Source organism: Pongo abelii, chromosome X, assembly GCF_028885655.2.
Source record: "Pongo abelii isolate AG06213 chromosome X, NHGRI_mPonAbe1-v2.0_pri, whole genome shotgun sequence".
Classification (NCBI taxonomy): Eukaryota; Metazoa; Chordata; class Mammalia; order Primates; family Hominidae; genus Pongo; species Pongo abelii.
This window is the reverse complement of record NC_072008.2, coordinates 25,104,581-25,125,777: the sequence shown is the minus strand read 5'-3', so window position 1 is coordinate 25,125,777 and position 21,197 is coordinate 25,104,581. Positions and strand designations below refer to the sequence as shown.

The following is a 21,197-nucleotide window of genomic DNA, read 5'->3' as shown; positions in this document are numbered from 1 at the left end:
TGTGAATAACAAAGTACAAACAAGAATGATATTATCACTAAAATGCAATTACTTTTGATTAGTGAGTACAAGTGAGGCAAAAAGAAAGTGAAGTGTCGTTTTCCTGGCAAAGTAAAATTAAATTGGGCTAAACTGTAAGTTCTTTCATACATAATCCTATAGCCCAATTCTTAAAAGTCTGCCCACTCAACACATCAGTTACCCTCTTCCTAGATATTAGAGGCATAATTTTATGTTTCTAAAATGATATATAGAATAACATATTATATATATACATATATATGTGTGTGTGTGTGTATATATATATATATATATATATATATCTCCCATATCCTGATTAGACATTGTGGAGACCACAGCATAGTCTTATGTCTCTCCACCCAGCACCTTAGAAAAGTTTTCTGTAATTTTTAAAATTTAATCTCTTAGAAATAGCAAAAGTCAATTGTAGATTTTTGAAGTTGGGTATTGAATTGTGACAAAGGTGGTCTCAGGGCCACTGGGTGTAGAGTGAGCTAGGTCAGGCCCTTCTCCCCGAGGTGAATGGACGTGTTTCCCAACAGCATCCTCACTTGGGAAGATTGATTAGAAAACAACAAAAATAAATAAAATAACAGAACAAATAAAACTAGTGTTTTCACACAGGTCTCCCCCGAAAACACTTTATGTTCCATTAATAGAATTAGATCTAATTCCAGGGATCATTAAGTCAGAATCAGAAATTCTTTGTTAACCTCCCCTTTTACAGTGGATGATTAAAATTAGAATACACCCCAGCAGAAAGTCCGACTTCTTTTAAAAGAAGAACAGCTGCACAAGGGGGAGGAGGGGGATGGAGGCGAAGAAGTCTTCCACCCAGAGAGTTGAAACTCCGTTGGGCTCTCAGAAATGATTTGTGCATTTGTCTTTTTGTTTAACACGATCTTTCTTGGACTCATTTTCAGCCCACTCCCTGCGTGTGCGGAGCCGACTCTGAAGTCACTGAGCCACCCGGCAGCCGGGTCTTGTGGATTTCCAACGCGGGGCCCGCCGGGGAGGGAAAAGTGCCTCTGTCTCTCCCAACCACCAAGCCGCAGGGACGCCCGCGAGGGTCCGCGGCTGGAGGCTAGGAGGAAACCGAAGCGTCTTTACTCCTCTTGGCTGCGAAGAGACCCGCGCGCCTGGAATGGGCTTTCGGGGCCGGGGAAGGGAAGGTGGGAGGAAATCAGCGCGCAGAATGTTAGTTTAAAGCTGAACCGGACGGTGTAAAAACACCGAACTCTTGGTGGGGATGGAAAAGGAAGAATGCGGGAAAGGCAAGGAGAGATCCCAGGTGACTTGGAATCGCAGAGAGGGCTTAAAGGAAAATCAAATGTCAGCGATGGCTCGGGTTCTCCTCCGCTCCCCACCACAGCCCGCCCCATCATCCAAGTGCAGGAAAAACGGATGAGAATTAAGCTAAAAGCCAGAGAGAGAGACAGAGGGGGACAGAGAAATTCTTTTTGTCCTGTCTTTAATAGTAGTAGTAGTATCAGTATTAGTATTCGCATTATTAATGTGCCTGTTCCCAACCCTTCGTCCCCTCCCCCCAGTTTTGTCTTGAAGGCCCCTGCCAGGGCAGCCCGATCTGTCTGCTACCCACCCACCAGCATCTAAGAGTTATGCAGATGTTTATGGCTGAAAAAAAAAATCCCAGTTATGCATCCTTGTATTTTTAAATACTGACTGTAAGTGATTCAAGTATAATCCTTTGTAAAATGCTTTTCTCTTTGACACATTGAAGGGAGTTGAGAGAGGAAAACCCGGCGTGGATTCCCCCTCCCTGGCCCCTCTCTCACCCACCACCCTCGCCCCAATTCTGCCAGCGTTGGGGCCCCTGGAAATCCCTGGGAACCTGCACCCAGTCAGGGAAGGCGTCCGTGCTGGCCCAGGCTCAACCCAACATCAGTTGGAGTTGGGTTTTAGTTCTCGGCGCTGGAAACTGTTTGGGAAGAAAGGCGCTCTCTCTAAGGTTCACTCTTTCACCTTTGCTCAAGGGAGCCAGGCCATGAGAATTCAGAATTTTAGACGCTTAGATTTGGCTGCAGCCGAATTTGGGTTCCTTCCACCCTGGAGAGGTCAGGGATCCCCGAGGGTTCTGCTCCCCAGCTGCGATTGGAAGGTGAACAGCCTCAGGGTGACGGCCTAACAGATATGAATTTGTGGGGGAAAGAGGGAAGAGAGTCCAGGGAGAAAGAGGAGGCCCCCAGACTCGTCCCCAGTCGCCCCTCCTCGCTGCTGATACTCGCCTGTCCCTTCCCACCCAGTAAATGCTCTAGGGAAGGCCGCGCGCCTATGGCAGAGCTTTGTCTGTAAGGAGGCTTTTTCCCATTCCAGAGTTTAAAACGGAGAGGAGAGCGGTTGGGGGACGCTACAAACAAGAGAGCCACAGTCGGGCACAGGGTGAAGACAGACAGCGCAATGCCTTGGGCCGCAAGAGAAAAGCGAACTCCCAGACGGCAGATGTTTGCTTGGGGCGGTCACCCTGGCCGCCCGACGCCCGTCCGGCCTAGAGAGGACGGCAATTGAGCGCCAGTGAGGTCAAGGCGGTGTCCTGGGAGCCCAATATCGGCTTTGAAAAGTGCCAAGTGAGTCTGAACGTGAGCCTCGAGGCCTCGCCTCCAGGGAGCGAGGTCCTCGGGTTGGTGGAAGGGGCGCACGCCGCCCAGATGGCAGTCACAGGCCTGGCATCCCAATAAGCTAGAACTTCGGCCAACACTAAAGGGTCAAAGGAGGAGCTGCAGGAAGAAGATAGCGGACTTAGAAAATTGGTAATTTAAAAAAAGAAAGAAAGAAAAGGAAAATTGGCTCTGGTGCGTGCCCGCTGCCCCCACCCCCGCCTGCCCCTCTGGAATCCAGTCCGGGCTTTGCGCCGCGCCCACAGGCCGACGCAGCCCGGCCTCTGGCGAGAGCCAATCAGAGGGCTTCTCTCAGCACGTGGAGGAGAGAGACTCCAGAGCTCAGCGCCCGCTGCTCACTACACTTGTTACCGCTTGTCCTGAGCGCGGAGAGGGCGAGCTCGGGCCGCGGGCAGGGCGGGAGCCGGCAGCCGGCAACCGAGGGAGGCAGAAAGGCACAAAGATCGCAATAATATCCGTTATAACCCGCTATCTAACCCCACCCCCAACACACACCCATCCATCCCACCCTCCGGGAGAGGCAGCCTGCGATCCGCTCTCTGCGCCCTGGGAAAAAGCCCCAGCCATGAGCAATCAGTACCAGGAGGAGGGCTGCTCCGAGAGGCCTGAGTGCAAAAGTAAATCTCCAACTTTGCTCTCCTCCTACTGCATCGACAGCATCCTGGGCCGGAGGAGCCCGTGTAAAATGCGGTTGCTGGGAGCCGCGCAGAGCTTGCCTGCTCCGCTGACCAGCCGCGCCGACCCAGAAAAGGCCGTGCAAGGTAAGGATGCGCCCGTCAGGCACTTACTAAGGGCATTGGGCCCTGATTTGGATGTTTGGTGTTCGGGGGCCAGTGGCCTGGAATTGTCAATTTGGAGAGGAAGGAAGGAGAGGGCATAACTCTGAGGCCTGCTGCCTCAAAGAGCGTTAAACATCTCGCCAGGGGCTGTCTCTCCCTCACTCCCTGCTTCCAGAAAAAGGCCCGTTTTCGCTTAGGGAGCCTTTAGGTTTTCGGTGTTGATCGTTAGGTTGTTTAAATGCCCCTTTTGGTGGCCTTGGGTGTGCTCTGAAGAGGGGCGACAGGTCAGAAACAGTAGATGGTCGGTGGACCCTTGTAGCCACAACTTGATGAAGACAAGAAGCCCAAAAGCTGGTGAATCGGGGTCTCCAGGCTGAGTGAGCCTTGGCCTTTCCTCTTTGGAAGATTTCTGTATATGCAGTGTTTTGGTTTTATTTTTTTAATTGTAGATTACTTGTGACCTTTTAAACCCAAGCTTTGCAGAAAACATCTTCCTGGGATTCTCCAAATGCTCCTTAATGTATTTAAAATGTATGAAATGTGTGACTTCTGGATGCTAATTTTTCCTCTGCTATTTTATTTTTTAAAATAGACGAACTGTTTAAAATATTTTATTTTTTTCTGAAATTAAAAATTCCAGAACAACTGTCCTTTTACCCCGAACCTGTTACCCTCAAGTTTCGCCTCGAGCTTGCTGCAGAGGTGTCGCAGGGAAAGGAAAGAACTGTTGGTTTCTTTTAAAATCCAAAAACCAGCGGTCCAGCCACAGCGCAATTTGGATGGCAGGAGCAGACGGTTGAGAAGGGGGCATTTAGATAAAATTGACTTTTTTGTTTTCTTTTTTTAGCCTGCAGTGGTACCTATGCCAGGCGCTTCCTCAAAAGGAAGGAGCGGCCTGTGCCTTCTGCACTCCCACTCCCTCTCTGCCCCAGGCCTTTCCCAGAACATTTTTGCCAGGATGATTTTTCTTTGCCTTTTTGTGCAAGAAGCACCCCCCCACCCTCTCCCGCTGTGGGCTGTTGGGGCGCGGCCTGCACTTGGGGCCACAGGGCCGCTTCCTCCCACCCCGCCCCGCAGCGGTCGCCTTCAGGGCTGCACCCCTCTTGCCAACCCTTGCCCTCATGGTGGAGCAGCGGGCAGAGGTCGTGCGCAAAGTTTTCAGGATGGTGGTGATTTTCTTTTAAAGTTGTAGAATGTTTTCGGATTTTCCTCTGCCCCGACGTGGGAAGGGAAATAAAAATGAGAGAGTAGGAAAGGGGAAAGAGAAAGGAATAAAGAAGAAAGAAGGAGAGAGGGGAGAGAAAGCCTGCAAAAAGAGAAAGAAAGGGGGAGAGAAGGAGAAAGAGAGATGAGGAAAAGAAGGGAGGGGGGGAAAGAAAAAGAAAAAAGGGAAGGAGAGAAAAGGAAGGGAGAGAGGGGCAAGAGGAATAGATAAGGGAAGGAAGATAGGAAATAAAAGGGGGAGAGTGAGACAGGGAAAGGAAAGAAGGGAGAGGGAAGGGAAAAAAAAAGAAGGAACCCAGAGAAAGGGAGAAGGAGAGAAAGAAAGAAAAAGAAAGAGCAAGAAAGGTGAAGAAAGAGGCCAAGGCGTCGAAGTCTGGTGGTGCGCGGTCCCCGCACGCCTGGGCCTAGGCACTGGGGGAGCAACTGCGGGCGGGGCCCCGGCAGCAGCCCTGGCTGGGACTCCCCGGCCGGCCGGCTGGCTGATTGCTCTCCCTTGCCCGCAGGCTCCCCCAAGAGCAGCAGCGCCCCGTTCGAGGCCGAGCTGCACCTGCCGCCCAAGCTGCGGCGCCTGTACGGCCCGGGCGGGGGCCGCCTCCTTCAGGGTGCGGCAGCGGCGGCGGCGGCGGCGGCGGCGGCGGCGGCAGCGGCCGCCACGGCCACGGCGGGTCCACGCGGGGAGGCCCCTCCGCCGCCACCGCCAACCGCGCGGCCCGGGGAACGGCCGGACGGCGCAGGGGCCGCCGCGGCCGCCGCGGCCGCGGCCGCCGCGGCCTGGGACACGCTCAAGATCAGCCAGGCGCCGCAGGTGAGCATCAGCCGCAGCAAGTCGTACCGCGAGAACGGGGCGCCCTTCGTGCCGCCGCCGCCCGCGCTGGACGAGCTGGGCGGCCCGGGGGGCGTCACGCACCCGGAGGAGCGCCTCGGCGCGGCCGGCGGCCCGGGCAGCGCCCCGGCTGCGGGTGGTGGCACCGGCACCGAGGACGACGAGGAGGAGCTGCTGGAGGACGAAGAAGATGAGGACGAGGAAGAGGAACTGCTGGAGGACGACGAGGAGGAGCTGCTGGAGGACGACGCCCGCGCGCTGCTCAAGGAGCCCCGGCGCTGTGCTGTGGCCGCCACTGGCGCCGTGGCCGCAGCAGCTGCCGCTGCAGTGGCCACAGAGGGCGGGGAGCTGTCACCCAAGGAAGAGCTGCTGCTGCACCCGGAAGACGCTGAGGGCAAGGACGGCGAGGACAGCGTGTGCCTGTCTGCGGGCAGCGACTCGGAGGAGGGGCTGCTGAAACGCAAACAGAGGCGCTACCGCACCACGTTCACCAGCTACCAGCTGGAGGAACTGGAGCGGGCCTTCCAGAAGACGCACTACCCGGACGTCTTCACCAGGTATGCGCGTAGGGTGGTCGTGGCCGCAGCGGCAGAGAGCGCACGCGGGCCTCAGGGAGGGACAGCGGGCGGGCAGGGGCCCCCAACACACCCACCCTTGCTCACCCAAACTACCCACTCCCCCCACCCCCACCCCGGTTCGGGCTTTAAGTTTAGGCTGGAATGGTTTCTCTCCTTCCCAAGGTCGTTGCAGTTTAATGTTTTCAAATTACAAGTTTTAGTTAGAGAGAGGAAAAAAACAGCCTCTCCAAAGAGCGCCCGAAAGCGCCACCTTGGAGACGCGCGCACCGCAGAGGGCACAGACACAAGGCCTCCGGAGCTGCGGTCCCGGCTAGGTCCCCGGCGAGGCTCAGGAAGCGCTGTCCGCGGACAGAGCAAAGCAGGGGCTATTTTTGGTCGCTGTGCTGTGCGCTCGCCACCCCCGCCTGGTGCCCCAGGAGCCTGGTGGGTATCAGTTACGCAGTTCGCAGTGAAGCTGGAGCCCGTGCCAGCGGAGAAGGCCTTTAAAAAGATCCGAGTTCTGTCGTTTCAGGACTCCTGAAATAACCAAAGGAAGTCAGAACTGGGCATGGTTTGGTGTCTGAACACCTGAGGGGCCCCAGCCAGAATCTCCCCTTCTACTCTCTGTCCTTTCCCGACGCACACATTAAACCCACCGTGCGTTTAATGTAAACGGGTTTACTGGGTGGACAATGATTGCTGGAAGCCTGGCAGGGAGTAGACAAAGCAGTTGGGGGAATTTTCTCTTTGGATCAGTGTCCAAGCCGGGTGTTCGACCTGGTCACGCTCCACCTCCCACTTGTTTTTCTGGGAAACATGTGCTTGTGTGATGACTGGACCCTCGGCCCCAGCTTATTCACCACCTGGGGCGCCGGCCCGGGTAGGGGTCCTTCTCTCCCACCCCAAGGCCAAGTTCTCAGCTCAGGCGAGGAGCCAGGCTTAGGGCAAACGTCCCCCAGTAAGGGGGAGAAAGGGATCGGTGACTGCCTAGCTCGGGGCTTGTCAAGCGCGGGCAGTTCCTTCGAAGGAGACGTGCGCAGCTTTTCAATGTGCATTTTAGAAGGGGAATGCTGCCTGCCCCTTTGAACCAGAGGAGAAATCGCTGCTTAGGGCTCGGGAGGCCGAGCTACTCCAAAATGTAGTTGGCCTGGCAATTGCCTAACTCTCTCCCAACCAGAAACAGAAAAGAGCGGACTTAATGCCAGGCAAAGGCACTTAAACCTGGTCATCCCTTCGGCTACACTTGGTCTTCCCCTGTGTCACCCAGTCCTTTCCTTATCTTTAAAAAAGGAAATAAGTTTAAAAACCTATGTGCGCTATCAAATCGCGAATTGGCCAACCAGCGTTTTGCGTTTATCGTACGTGTGTATTTCCAAAGAAGAAACTGAGCTTGTGTCAGTTGGCATCCACATCCGCCCTTTCTTAGCTTCTGGCGGGCTTAGGGGCGGGGGAGGACCGAAGTGCATGAGGAGGGGCAGTTCCTCTTCCCCGCCCCACTCCCACCTCTTTCCACCCCAGGGGTTTGAGCCCCTTGGCTCCGGCCCTGAGCCAGCCTCGAGTGCCGCTTTAGATTTGCTGATGCCCACTGTAGCTGGGGGCAACGGCAACGGAGGGCACTTATGGAGACGGTTTACCTCTGGTGCTGAAGTTTCAGGTGTGGACTGGGGGCCTACCGGCAGGGCAACCCCAGGTCCCAGGCTTCGGCGGCCCCCGCTCTTTCACATTAGCGAGCAGAGGGCCAATTATTCTCGGCGCGCTCATATTTTCGGTAAACAGGTTGTAAGCCGTTTTACAGCATCTTAATGGTTTCCTATTTGCCTTAATTGTCGCAGTAATAACTGCAATGACGGGGTAGAGTTTCAGTTAAATTGACTTCCCCTGAGATGGGCAGGCTTTGTAGTGGGCACTGGAGTCAGGAGGTGCGCAGAATTTTGTTTAATCGAAAAATTACCCCACTGAACTCTTAACAAGCTTAACATACCTGCAGAGGGTAACGGGGAGTGTGACCCAAGGGGATGATGGAGGGAGGAAGGCGGGGGAGAGAGAGATGGAGGGAAAGGCATAGAGCTGGAAAGAGAAGAAGGAAGAAGGAGGGAAGAGAAATTTTTAAAAAGAAGGCAGAACGAAACCAAGAGGACAGGAAAATATTTTCTTAGTTAACTGCTGAGTTCCTATCCCACTTAATATTAGGACAAAACAGGGTATAAGCTGCGTGTGTGTGTGTGTGTGTGTGTGTGTGTGTTGTCTAACTCTGGCTTAAGAGGGTGAGAGAGAACCTGTGTACCCAGGTTTGTAGACTTAGAGACTCAAGAAGCCACCCTTGCTTGTCACACACGAATGTAGTATGATATAATAGATAATATCATATATCTGGTAATGTGCTTCGTGTTTTTGCATTTTCAGTCAAACAGTTGGCACTCCAGGGGTGATGGAATGGTAATGCCCATATGTTTGAGGGTGGGGGGCAGGCAGCCAGGGGAGACCCTAGTGGAGTAGGCCTGCCATAGAGGAGGGAATAGCTGAGAGGGCATTGCTGGGGCCTGCAGTGACCTCCTGTCTGTGTGTTGCTTTCTCATAGGGAGGAACTGGCCATGAGGCTGGACTTGACCGAGGCCCGAGTCCAGGTGAGCTGCACAATAGAGGGAAGAGGGAGGAGGGCTGGGGGCCAGCGGGAGAGAGAGAGATGGGTTGGTGGCGGGGGGGGTGTGGTGCGGGGGGTGAGATCTCCTTCACAAAACCAACAGAAGCAGAATCAGAAAAGTAGACCCAAGCACTCTCTCACACACAAAGATATTTAAAACTTAAGACATGGGAGGTGGAAGGGGGAGGTTTCTGGGTTTGGGAGCCCAAAGAAGGAGTCCAGGATCAGAACAAGGGCTTTAGAGTCCCTGAGACTGCAGTTTGGGAGCCCCTAGCCGCAAAGCCCCTATAGGAAACAATCCACCGATCTGCTTCTCCTGATTGAAATAATGGGATGGAGCATGGATTTGGTTGTTAGACAAATCCGCTCAGCTCCAAGCAGGTATTTGGCTGCGATTAAGTCTCCAATCGGGCTTCATAAAAGCCCACTTAGTGCTAGAACAAACAGGGCCATTTGAAGGCAAAATGCTGTTTGATTTCCCCTCCGCCCCGCACAAGGAGCTGGCTAATGCTATTTGATTTCCCATTTTTTATAGCAATGAACCCACATTGATCTAATAGGGAGTGAGTGCAATGCTATTAAAGGTGTTTGCAGCCCCATACCAGAGTGCATTTCCGAACCCAGGCCTCATAACCAAAGAGACGATCAACACTGAGCAGCCCCGATGGCCAACAGAAAACAGATGTCCCCGAGTTAGGAGCTGAGTGAATCACTTTACAGTCAAAATCAAGCGCTGATAAAGCACAATAAATTCCATATGGCTCATTTAATACACAACAGCTTCTTGCATTAGAGGGCTAATGATGAGGCCTGTCCCCTCCTTTCTGTTGACACATTTCTCCATTGTCAAACAGAGATGTGACAGCAACTCCGTATTTTCAGCTCAGGGGAACGAGTCGTGGGAAAGTTAAATAACTTTTAAAAAGAAAGAGAGTGCCCCCTCCCTTTCTCCTCTCCCCCTATTCACTGGAGAAGATGTAATTAAGTGAATATGAATTATTAGAGTCCTTTCGTTTACCTTTGGGGGGCCTCAGAGGTATTAATTCAATAATGAGGAATTGCAGGGGGACATCTTGATAATTGCAGTTGAGCCGGGAGAGACGATCTGTCTGTAAAAAGGTTTCCACGTTCTTTGAGGGCATTCTGAGTCCACTGCCCCCAGTTCCCCTTCTTTCACTGCGATCAAGGAGTGGCGGATATTCTTGTCTAGACAGATTTGGATACACAAAAGCTGCCCACCCAGTCCGGTCCCATCTACAGTCTTACTTTTTCAAGCCTCTGGGTTTCCACGCTGAAGTGTTTCTGAAATTCACGAATAGATTATTTTGAAGGCTGTGGAATGGTGTGAATGGGCCCCCTTTTGGCAGACTTGGAAGTAATTGACCGATTTGGATTCTTGATTTTTCTTGCCCTGGGGGGCTGTCTAGAAGTCAAACCAAGCTTAGATGCTAGTTGCTGGTAACAACAAGCCCCAGTGTGTAGATTTGAAAAACACGGATGTGTTTCACTTTTTAAAATATATTCTTCTGGGATAATTTACATTATATTTTAATATAACTCTGTATAGCCCTGGAGTTCATTCTTAATTTTCAGACTTGTGTGCAGTTATAAACCCAGCCCTAAAAGTATTAATGCCTTCAGGGGAGAAGGAGCATATCTTCCCAGCTGTGGGTGTGATGAGCAGGTCACATAAAAATAATTTCATGCTCCTGGGGTTTATTTTTAGATGATGGTAGCTGCCATGTTTCAGGTAAAGGTCTCTATTAAAACTGCTTTCTATTAGCAATTAGGAAAATACCTCAGGCTGAAAACCTCCCTCCAAGCCTAGAACTATCTTATTTAAATAACCGATTTAAACCACATCTCCAAAAGGAAATAAAAGACTTGTTAGCTCTGAAGATGTGAAAAGTCTACACCTATCATGCCCTCTGATTTCTATGCGCCCAGTTACTGCTGCCTGCTTCATCCATGTAGTCAGTGCCTTCCTGCATAGAACTGGGTCCTGCAGGGATCCCCTGCCAAGAGCAGGTTGTGTATCCCTATTTCATTTCATAGAGGACTGACCCCCTGAAATGTATGCTTGCTAATTAACTCGAGCATTTCTTCCTTCCCTCTCATCCCTCTCTGAACCCCAGAACCCAGCATAGTGCTCTTTGGTGTTCAATAAATATTTCTGGAAAGAATAAATGAACTATCTCTCCACTTTCCTCTTCCATACAGAGCAAGAATTTTGCCAGCTCTTGCGTAAATCTGAAATAGGTGAAAATAGCTGATATGCAGTAAAACAAGCACGTCCCTCATCTCTTGGTGGCTGCCCATTCCCTAGAGTCACCATTGAATGCATGCTTTCACTTGCCTTGTTTTACCCAGTCCTCATAACAGCCTTATGAGTGAAGTTTTATTATCCCCATTTTTCAGATTCGAAAACTGAGGTTCAGAGAGGTTTAAGTGACCTGCCTAAAGATCCTAGCAAGCGTCAGCACAGACGTTTAAACTTTGGTTTCCCCAACTCTAAACACACTGAATCACTTTCCTTCCCCAACTCTAAACACACTGAATCACTTTCCTTAAACTTGGAAAACTGGTCCAGTTGGAATGCCGGCAGAAAGGGTTTGCTTGTCCTGTTTCCTGCTGACTTGAAGTTGCGGCTCCTATTCACGGCTCATTTGGCCCCAGACGTGTCCGAAAACAACCTGAGGCCAAAGAGGGGCAGGTGGGCGCGGGCCGCGGTGGAAAGGAAGGGAGCCCCGCAGCGTGCTAGGGAAGGGACGGGTACGGGCCCGGTGCGCCCGCCGGGCCGAGCCGCGCCGACCCTGGGCTCTCTCTGCCTTGCAGGTCTGGTTCCAGAACCGTCGGGCCAAGTGGCGCAAGCGGGAGAAGGCAGGCGCGCAGACCCACCCCCCGGGGCTGCCCTTCCCGGGGCCGCTCTCTGCCACCCACCCGCTCAGCCCCTACCTGGACGCCAGCCCCTTCCCTCCGCACCACCCGGCGCTCGACTCCGCTTGGACTGCCGCTGCCGCCGCCGCCGCCGCCGCCTTCCCGAGCCTACCTCCGCCTCCGGGCTCGGCCAGCCTGCCGCCCAGCGGGGCGCCGCTGGGCCTGAGCACTTTCCTCGGAGCGGCAGTGTTCCGACACCCGGCTTTCATCAGCCCGGCATTCGGCAGGTAACGCGCGGCGTCGGAAGTCTGTCTGTCTGTCTGTCTCTCATACACACAGAGGCTGGGGGCAGGGAGGAGGCAGGAGTCAAACAGGGTTACACACATCTTTTTCTCTGACCCAACCTCAGAGAGTGTAGCCAAAGAAAATACTCTCTAATTGCGACTCAAACAAAAAAATGTGGGTCTTGAAGGGATTGACTTGGAACTTAATGGGAAAGGGGAAGGCAATGGCAGTGACGACAACCGTGACAACCGAGAATGAAAGCTGTAAAAGTACCATTTGAAGGCTGCAACAAGTCCCACCATAGGTGGTAAGCGAGCAAATATGTACAGATGTAGGACACAGAGCAGGGACGACTTTTTAAGTTTTGCAAAAGTTCTTCCTTATGCCCCCCAACCTGGCAGCCTGAGGAACACAGCCCTGATCCCCATTGGAGTCCTGGAGCCACCAGGCCCTCTGGGTGCACAGAATTCTTTCTTCTGCCCCAGACTACATCTTCCTTGTCACTCAAGTGACCCGCTGCCAATGACACCCCCATATGTGCAAGCCCCGATCTACACGGCAGTACAAGACAACGAAATAAAAGAAACAGTTCATCTTATAACTCCCTTTCTTTAATGAACATCGAATGAGGAAATAAAAAGTCTGTATAATCACACAGACAAACAAAGGAGGGATGTATTGTGTTAGCGCAGTGAAAATAAAACTGGATGCAGCTTCAATGATCACTCTTTGGGAGAACAAAGAAATAATAGATTCATCCAACTGCGCAGCAGCTTAACAAAAAATCATCTTACAGAAAATTAAGACTCGGAGTAAATTTAGTTTCTTATAACAAACCAATAAAATAAACAGCGAGCGCACTGAAGCAGAGTTAGTGACTCAGTTTACCTAATGGAACCAGGGCATGTTACGCCACCTTCGGGTCACACTTTATCATTTCTTTCTGAGAAAAATTTTAAACTTCTGTCTCTCCCCCCCCTCCACTTTTTCCCTCTGACAAGTGACTTGTAAACGCAGGCGAACCGTGGCTGGAGGACCGAGTTGCGAGATTCGGAGAGGCTGGAAGAGGGTCTGGGCTGGGGTGGTGCGAGGAGTGAGCAGTGGGCTTGGGAGAAGGAGGTGGCGCTCGGTGAGCCCAGGTGGGCTCATTTCTAACCCTGGAAATCCGGAATTGGCCCCGCGGGCCTGGAGCCAGACCCCTCAGGGAGGCGGTCGGGAAAGCTCGCGGGCGCTCCAAGGCGGTGGGCGTGGAGGTGGTGTCCGGTGGCCCCGGGCGGCTCCGGCCACAGCTAATGTCCCGGTGCTGTGTGCATGGGGTGGAAGCGTCACGTGGAGTAATCCGGCCGCCGAACGGAGGCGGTGGCGCTGGCGTGGGTCCCAGGCTTGGGCATCGCCTTGCGCCGCGCGCCAGGGTCGTGGGTCGGGGGCTCCCTGAGGCTAGAGGCTACAGGGGCGCGGGGAAGACAGCTGGGGTCGCCGCGGCAGGATGTGGGGCTGCTGGCAGGTGACACCCGCCCGTGGAGCGGAAATCAACAGGCGGTCGCCCTTCACTCTCACCCGCAGGCGCTGGCCAGACGCGGGTCGCTGAGTCCCGCGCGGAAGGGCGGCCGCGGCGGCGCGGGTGGCCCGGGAGGCCGGCGAGCTAGGCCTGTTTCTCCAGGGCGCAGAAAGTCCCGGGCCAAGGAGCCGGAGGGAGATCTCAGAGCCTGCGGCGTGCGTCCCGGCAGCTGGAATCCCACCTTCTCTGTCTTTTTTTCCTCCCCCCTCCCACCCTCCACCTTCCCTTCTTTTGCTCTCCTCTCCTTTTCTTCTTCCGCATTCTCTCCTGGAAGATAGTGTCATTGCAGCCCCTGGCCTTGGAATAAACCGTCCGTTTAAGCGAAACCACCGAATCCACACCACTGGGCCGTGGGGCTTGGGGGTCTCCACGCCGGCCTGTGGACCCCGGCCCGGCCCCTCGGGGAATATCTGGACTCGGTCTTTTCCCCCCAGTCGGTTCCCTGCCCCGGGAAAGCCCTCTCTGCGGGGTCCAGCTTCCGCCCGCGCCCTCTGCCCACTTCCCCGCCGCGGCCCATCCGGGTCCCGTGGGTACCGCGCCCCTCAGCTGCCCCGGCGACAAGCGGCGGGAGACGCTGCCCGAGGCGCCGCGCACAGCTCCTGAGGCCATGACCGCGCTGTTTGCTCTCCCCGCAGGCTCTTTTCCACAATGGCCCCCCTGACCAGCGCGTCGACCGCGGCCGCGCTCCTGAGACAGCCCACACCCGCCGTGGAGGGCGCAGTGGCATCGGGCGCCCTGGCCGACCCGGCCACGGCGGCCGCAGACAGACGCGCCTCTAGCATAGCCGCGCTGAGGCTCAAGGCCAAGGAGCACGCGGCGCAGCTCACGCAGCTCAACATCCTGCCGGGCACCAGCACGGGCAAGGAGGTGTGCTAAAGGCTGCCCTCCACACCCGCGCCCCGCGCGCGCCCCGAAAGGTCACCTCACTCAGCACCACTCAAGACCAAATGGAAACAGAGGACCAGCACACTCCCGAGACGGCACTGAGAGAGCGCAACCGCCTTCGCAGCAGTCTGGATGCGGGCATGGCAGCCCTCCGCGCTCCGGGACGTGGCACCTCCTCGGCTGGCTGTCCACCCGCCCCTGCCCCTGCCCCTGCCCCTGCCCCTGCTACTGCCAACCTCGCTCCAACTCCAACATCCTCTCTCTCTTGTTCTTATTTTCCTGAAAATATCGGGGAGGTTTTCTCCCCCAGACGCCTGATATTGAAGTAAAAAATTTAAAAAGCCCAACCTCTTCCTCCTGACACCCCACTTAGCCTTTGTTTTCTTTCTTTCTTTCTTTCTTTTTTTTTTAAATAGCATTTTGGCGCTCGAAGTTGGTCTCCCCAGCGAGGGCCCCAGCGTGAAGCCAGGGCCCGGGAAGCAAATGCGAGCCTGTAAGATAGCTAACAGTGCACTTAAAGGAAAGGGGCGTCTTGTTCTTGTTCTCTTCTTTATCATACACCAACCAAGGTTTTTATATCAAACCAAAGGGAAATACTCTGCTAGAATATGGACTGTTGAAGTCACCAAACTGTGATTATTGATTCTGTACATACCATTGTTATTAAAAAAAAAAAGAACAGAGCTTTGTATATTTGAAATGTTATAACGCAATTGCACTCAGCGTGGTATGGTAAAAGTTTGTCCTCCTGTAGATTCTTACTGTGTTGTAGATACGGTAGGGTTCCTAGACAAATATTTATGTACTCAAGCCCTTTATTTAACTTATTAACTGTAGAGGCTTCCGAAACCTTCAAGATAAAGGCAATGGTACAGTACTTTTGTGTAATGTGTAATTGTTACCACTTTTCCTTGCTATCTAGTGGAGAAGTGTCACGCTCAAAATAAAAAAATTATATGTTTAACAAAACGAAGTGTGAATGCTCCATACAGGCGCTGAGGGGACAGTAGAAGCCCCCACCCCCACCCCCCGGGAGTCAAGGGTGGGCTCCAGCGTCCAGGCATCTCCTGGGATTATCTGCACACGCTTTTTCCTGGCAGAGGCCCCTGGTTTGAATCCGATCCTCAAAGGGAACCGGATTTCCTACGAAGGTTAAGGACGCCGCCGCGGTACTTGCCACGCGCACCTCGGCTCTCCCGGGTCGTGTCGCAGCGGGAGCTGGGGGGTCCCGGGCCACGGAGGTGGGGTGGGTTCCAGGATGGGTGGGTGGATGGTGGGCGTTGTTGACGGTGGAGTCAGAATTTGAAGCAAGCGGGAGTCTTGGCTCGGAAGGCGAAGGGAGCTGTTGGAAAGTGCCACGTAGCCAGGAAGTGAAGTGCGCAGTCCGAGATGACAGGTAATGGCGAGAGCGAGAAGCCCAGGCGCTCCCTTCCGAGGGGGCGGGCTCCACGGCATGTTCGCAGGGAGGAGGGAGTGTGTGTGTGTATTGTGTTGTGTGTGCGTGTGAGAGAGAGAGAGAGAGAAACATGCGGGAGCAGTAGTGATGGAAAGGCAGCGAGGGGTATCCAAGTGGCAGATCTTAACTCGACAAATGTCATTACATCACTTATCCAGGCATTGGTAAATGTATACATTTAAAAAAATCTAAACAACTCAGGTTTCGTGAGGAGACCCAAACAGATTTGCAATCCTTAACCACTTCGGCGCACCCCTCCCTCCTCGCGGCGGGGACCGCAGCTTCTCCCTCCCCCGGGCCCTGCCCGCGCCCCTCCGGGTGACCGCTCGGTGGAAGCCCGCCCGCGGGGGCTGGGTCTCGCCGACGCTCCCAGGGTGATGGGAAAGGGAAGAGAAGCTTAATTAGTTTCAATTTGCTGTAATTAGCGCGCCGGACCTTTGGGGAGAGGGGCAGGCGGGAGGGGTGCGGGGGTGCCGCGGCGTGACTACCGCGATTGCGGAGCTGGGACCGGCAGCCCCGCCACGCCGCCGGCCAGTCGGTCGCCGCGGGGGGCGCGGGTGCGCCTCTGGGCCGGGGCCGTCGGGCTCCGCGCGCGCCCTGGAGGAGGGGGGCCGGGTCCCCTCGCGGCCCAGGGCGCAAGTGTGCGCCGCCGAGGGGAGGGTGCAGGGTCGGGCAGAGGTCAGCGGCCTGCCAGGCGCTGTGCCCACCTGGGTGTGGGCAGCCCGCCCGGCAGCTTCGGCGCTGGAGCCTGCACGTCCCGGGCTCGCCTCCTATCCTGCACCCCCCCCTTCACCCCCAACTTCAATCCCCCCTCCCCAACCCCGGATCCAGACGCCCGGAGACCACGCCCGCCCGAAACGTTGGGGAGCTCGCCGACCCGGCTTGCCGGCTGGTGGCCGCTTCTGGCACTTGGGCCGTCGGGTGGATCACCGCCACCCTACGCTAGCCCTGGACTCACGGGGGCGGCACTCGCAAGAAGGGCCCCGGCCTGGGGTATGGGGAGCGGCCGCCAACTACCATTCCTACCACACACTCCTTTCCCGGGTTTAGTAGGCCCGGTGGGAACTTTCTAGGGCCTTACTGGAGGTCTGAGAGTCTAAAACCCTCAGACTCCACATCCACAGGCTCTCCCTGAGTGAAAGCCGCTTTCCTGGGGTGGTCAGGGCCGCTGGAGAGTTTGGGGAGGAGACAGGGGACTGCTAGAGAAGACTGAGGGAAAGGAGTTGGGTGTGTGTTTTTTTGATTTTTTTTTGTTTTTTTTTTTTGTGGTCAATATCAATTTTGCGTCGATTTTGCCTTTTTGTTTAGTAGGGCTTCTTTTTCCCCCTCCAAGCTGCTAGTTGGATGGTATACGAGAAACAGTACCATTCTTCCTGTTAATGAACTCTTTTTTAAGTCATTTTTTCTCATTTGACCCTTCCATGGAACAGAAGCAAATTGCGTGAAATTACCTCCAAGGATTACATTTATTACTGGCCAATGAGAACCCCTCGCCTTGTTTTACAAACTCTTAATCCTATGTCATTCTGATGCTGCAAACAAGCCCGGTCCTGGGCCTCCTATTCTTTCAACTTTCCCCAGCTGGAGGGACCTCATTCTGCACTTAATATTCCCCATAAATATCACACGCTAAAGACCCCCTGACTTCCAGCAAGTCCACATTAAACATGTGACATGTCACGCATGACAAACTCTGAGTATCTTTTCAAAGCAGCATTAAAAGCAAAGAAACCAATTTTCTTCTCCTTCCAAACCTCCCCAAGTGCTGAATGATGGGGATTGGAAAGAGCCACTGGAGCGTACTTAGGGGGATTTTATGAGATTTTCCAGAATGATTTAATCTTATTGTGAGCATTATTAATGAATGGCAACCCAATTTGGCCCCAATATCTGGGAACTTGGTCACAATGCTGGGAGCGGCTGACCCCCCCCAACCTTAAGCAAACCTCTTCCACCATGGAGGACATGCAGAGCCCCAGGGAGTTTGCGAGGGCCCAGTTCAGGGCATAGCTGTGTCCTATCACACCCAAGGCAGAATGGCCCAACACCTGCTTTCCCAGAGCCACCCCCACAGCATCTTGGGGTGAGGGGTAATTGAAGCCTGGGACAGGCCTCTGTGGGAGGGTTGAGGGAAAGGAGTAAGTTAATTTGCTACATTTTCAGACAGGTTAGCCAGATCTGGAGGAGGTCCTGGAAGGCAAAAAGGGCGCATTTGGCATAATATTATCAGAGGTGTCCTTCCGTCACCAACTACCCATGGCCCGAACTGTAGTCAGGGCGGGCATCTTACATGTGTGGGGAGGCAAGTGGAAGAATTAGGGAGAGTGACTGTTGAGAAAGTTTGGGCCTCCTTGGGACTTGAAACTCAGACAACTAAAGTCCATGCTGAAATTGGCTCGGACCAGTTTCCCATTTTTTTTTCTCTTACTACCCACCCCCCACCCAACTGGGGCTAACATTGTTGTTTTTGATTTGTAGTATCAAGAGCCAAAGCACCTGTAGTTCTCTTTTTAGTATCCTTTTAAATGTGATCTTACTAGAGTGACAAAAGGGGCTGATGTAAGAGAAAAACAAATTATCATAGGTTAGCCCAACTTGCTTTTAGAGAAAAAAGAGTCCATGAGAGTGTGTTTATGTGTATACCCAAAAGTGAGTGTGTCTGAATGAAGGGGGTCTTAAATGGGGCCTAAAATAATATTTTGGAACACAGAAGTCCCCGGAACAACTGCATATTTCACTGATAGTGGCAGCCTGGCTGGGGGACAGGAATAAGAAAACTCACTACCTGAAGGTGGGGAGAGCAGGCGGGGGAGTGGGGTGGGGGGAAGCATTTTTCAAAGGAAGAAGTCTTGTTGTCCCTGGACATTATTAAGGGTCCAGTTTGAAGTATACATTTTTTTCCTTTAAAGAAATGGAAGTGATTACCAGTTATACATTAAGAAATGTCATTCAGTCATTTTTATTCATTCTCCGGAAATCTTCGTAAAAGCCTGAATCATACTTCTACAAGCAGCAATTTTGTTAATCCAGGGGGTTATTACTCTGGGCCCTTATTAGGTTCTACACCACTGCCAAGCAATCCTATAACCCTCTCAAAAGAAGTTTACCTCCCTGTTATAAAACCAGTAGTGGTATTTATACTGTGCAATAATTAGTGTATTACTTGAATCCACTAACACGTTCATTTTATCTCTGCACAAAACCTCTAGTCTGCTTATAGAAAGCTTGTGCCTCCTTTGGTGCTGTTAAAGTGGTGAAAGAGTGAATTGAAGGCTGGTTGCACTTTCTCCTTTTGCCTCGCCTTAATTCCCATCTCTTTTTGCTCTCATCCAATTAGCACAGTGTATTAAGCGGTTTATCATCTCATAGTCAGCTATTGAGAGAAACAAGGCGAGCACTTTGCAATAGAACCTGCGCTCCTTTGACACCCTCAGGTACTTACATATTCCACTGCGCTATGAATAATAGAGGAAGAATGGAGCGCTAATTCCCTCATCAAAGAATGCCTTGTCTGCTGCTTTGCTCAACAACACCATTCTGATCAAAAGAAAAGCAATAAAGCTTAGCATAACAAAACGAAACCTACTTATTAGCTTAGTGGTTAAATTAATGCAGAGCCGCTGCTATTCAAAACCAAGGTTTGAAAACAGCCTCCAACAACCTGATAATGCTGCCTTCGGGATGAAGGAATTTTAATCTGAAATTTGAGGCTGGCTGAGATGAGTTAATCTATTAAAGTGCTATAAGGAAGCTCCACCACAAACTGTTCAATTAAGAAATATTTAGGTGAGAGGGAGTGAGAAAGAGAGAGAGAGACAGAGAGAGAGAGAGAGAGAGAGAAGAAAGAGGGGGCGGGAGGGAGAGAGAGAGGAGCAGGGAATGGCAGCTTTAAATTTGGGATGGGAGCATCGAATTAAAGGGTCGGGCATCCTGACAAGAGGGTCTGGGGCTTGGTGTTTTTCTTAAAACCCTAAAACAAACAGGAAAATCTGTTTTTGGAGTTTCCTTACTGTTGCATCTTCCGCCAAACTAATTTTAAATGATGTTTGAAGAAGTATATTGAGGAGCATGGTGTGTGTGTTGCAGGTAAGAGGTAGTAAGAGCTGGAGAAAGGGGTGATGGTGAGGGGCAGTGAATTCATTCCCTTTCAACATCTCCCAAATTCCAGTCTTGGAACTTTGATTAACCCCCACATCCTGGGCAACAGTCACAAGATTAACTCCATCTGTTTTCTGGACAAACTAAAATCTTATCAAGCATACTCTGTGGGATTTTCCACTTCTGGCCCCCTCTATGCACCTTATATATAGGAGAGTGGAGGGTTAGCAGATTGTGTCCAAGATAAGCTTGTGTACAAGTGTCTGCTATAGGTAAAATCCTAGTTCCTAAATTAAACAGAAAAAGTGCCGTTTCCAGAGGCAGGGGGGCTCTGAGAAGAGCAGGGTTCTTTTAGGGTATAATTTCCCAACTGGCCCAGATAAACTTTGGCCCAGAGGTTTACTCTGGCCCACACAGAGTTTAAAGTTTTATTTTAAAAAATTAGTTGTCAAGGTTTAGAAATCAATAAGCTTTGTGGAATATTTGGATTCCTGGCTTCTCTTGAAAACTCGATCATGTGGCCATACTGGGCCCTGTCCCTCCCACCATCACTGAGTAGCTGCTGGCCCCTTTGGACAGGACCTGCCCACTCTTGTTTGCCACAGTCCCTGCCACTCACTCTACTGTGAACCTGGTTTGCTTCATCCATTCACTTTTAGAATTTGAGTTTAGGACACGTGCCAGAGTCCAGGGAGACCTGCAGGTCAGCTCTCTCCTTACAAATAAGATAGGCAAAGTTTCCGCATCAGTTCTACCGGGTGCACTATCAACCACACAAATCAAGGAGTAGAAATATCTCTCAGAGAAAAGTAAGTATGTGATATTCCCATCTTCTGACAGAGATTCACTGGAATTCTTAAAGTTGCAGTTTCAACTTTCCACAAAATTCTGGAATCCTTAGGTGCCTAGAGTTCTAACAGATCCCAATAAGAAAACATCAACTGCTGCATTAGCTTTTTTCAGGGACAGTACTTAGAAATGTCTCACATTCTAGAGAAATGGTCCTTGCCCCCAGGGTGGTTATAATCTAGAGGCAGAGACAAGAAACAATCCAGTGAGAAGTTACTTGAGTCTCTTGGAGTTTTCCGATGACCAAGTTCAGGGTAACTATATTTAATATAATCCCAGATCCCAGAAATCAAGGAAAACATGACTTCCCTTCAGAAAGCACACTTTAGAGAACCATCTCTCTAGCCTTATGTGAGAATAGCAATTATTCAAAGAGTTCACCAGAAGAGCAATAAAACCACATTAATCCCTTAGTTCCTGAAGCACCTTGGGTGCTCCAGTTTGTGACAGGCTGCAGAGCTTACACAGTACCAAGTTAGTTCATTAACTGACAGGGCTCGAAACCCAC

General features: G+C 52.3%; 1 protein-coding gene across 1 annotated transcript; it reads left to right on the top strand.

Moving 5' to 3' along the window:
• The first annotated feature begins 2,994 nt into the window (after positions 1 to 2,994).
• On the top strand, positions 2,995 to 14,965 carry ARX (aristaless related homeobox). Its single transcript, XM_024240811.3, has 5 exons — positions 2,995 to 3,418; positions 5,164 to 6,040; positions 8,619 to 8,664; positions 11,517 to 11,845; positions 14,037 to 14,965. Exons 1-5 carry the CDS (start codon positions 3,223 to 3,225, stop codon positions 14,275 to 14,277), a joined length of 1,689 nt encoding a protein of 562 aa, XP_024096579.1. The 5' UTR covers positions 2,995 to 3,222; the 3' UTR covers positions 14,278 to 14,965.
• The last annotated feature ends 6,232 nt before the right edge of the window (positions 14,966 to 21,197 follow it).

Bases quoted from the DNA above. Each gene is read 5' to 3' on its own strand.
- ARX (XM_024240811.3), top strand. From the start codon at position 3,223: ATGAGCAATCAGTACCAGGAGGAGGGCTGCTCCGAGAGGCCTGAGTGC. The intron at 3,419-5,163 runs GTAAGGATGCGC...CCTTGCCCGCAG, and splicing joins CCCAGAAAAGGCCGTGCAAG to GCTCCCCCAAGAGCAGCAGC. The intron at 11,846-14,036 runs GTAACGCGCGGC...CTCTCCCCGCAG, and splicing joins ATCAGCCCGGCATTCGGCAG to GCTCTTTTCCACAATGGCCC.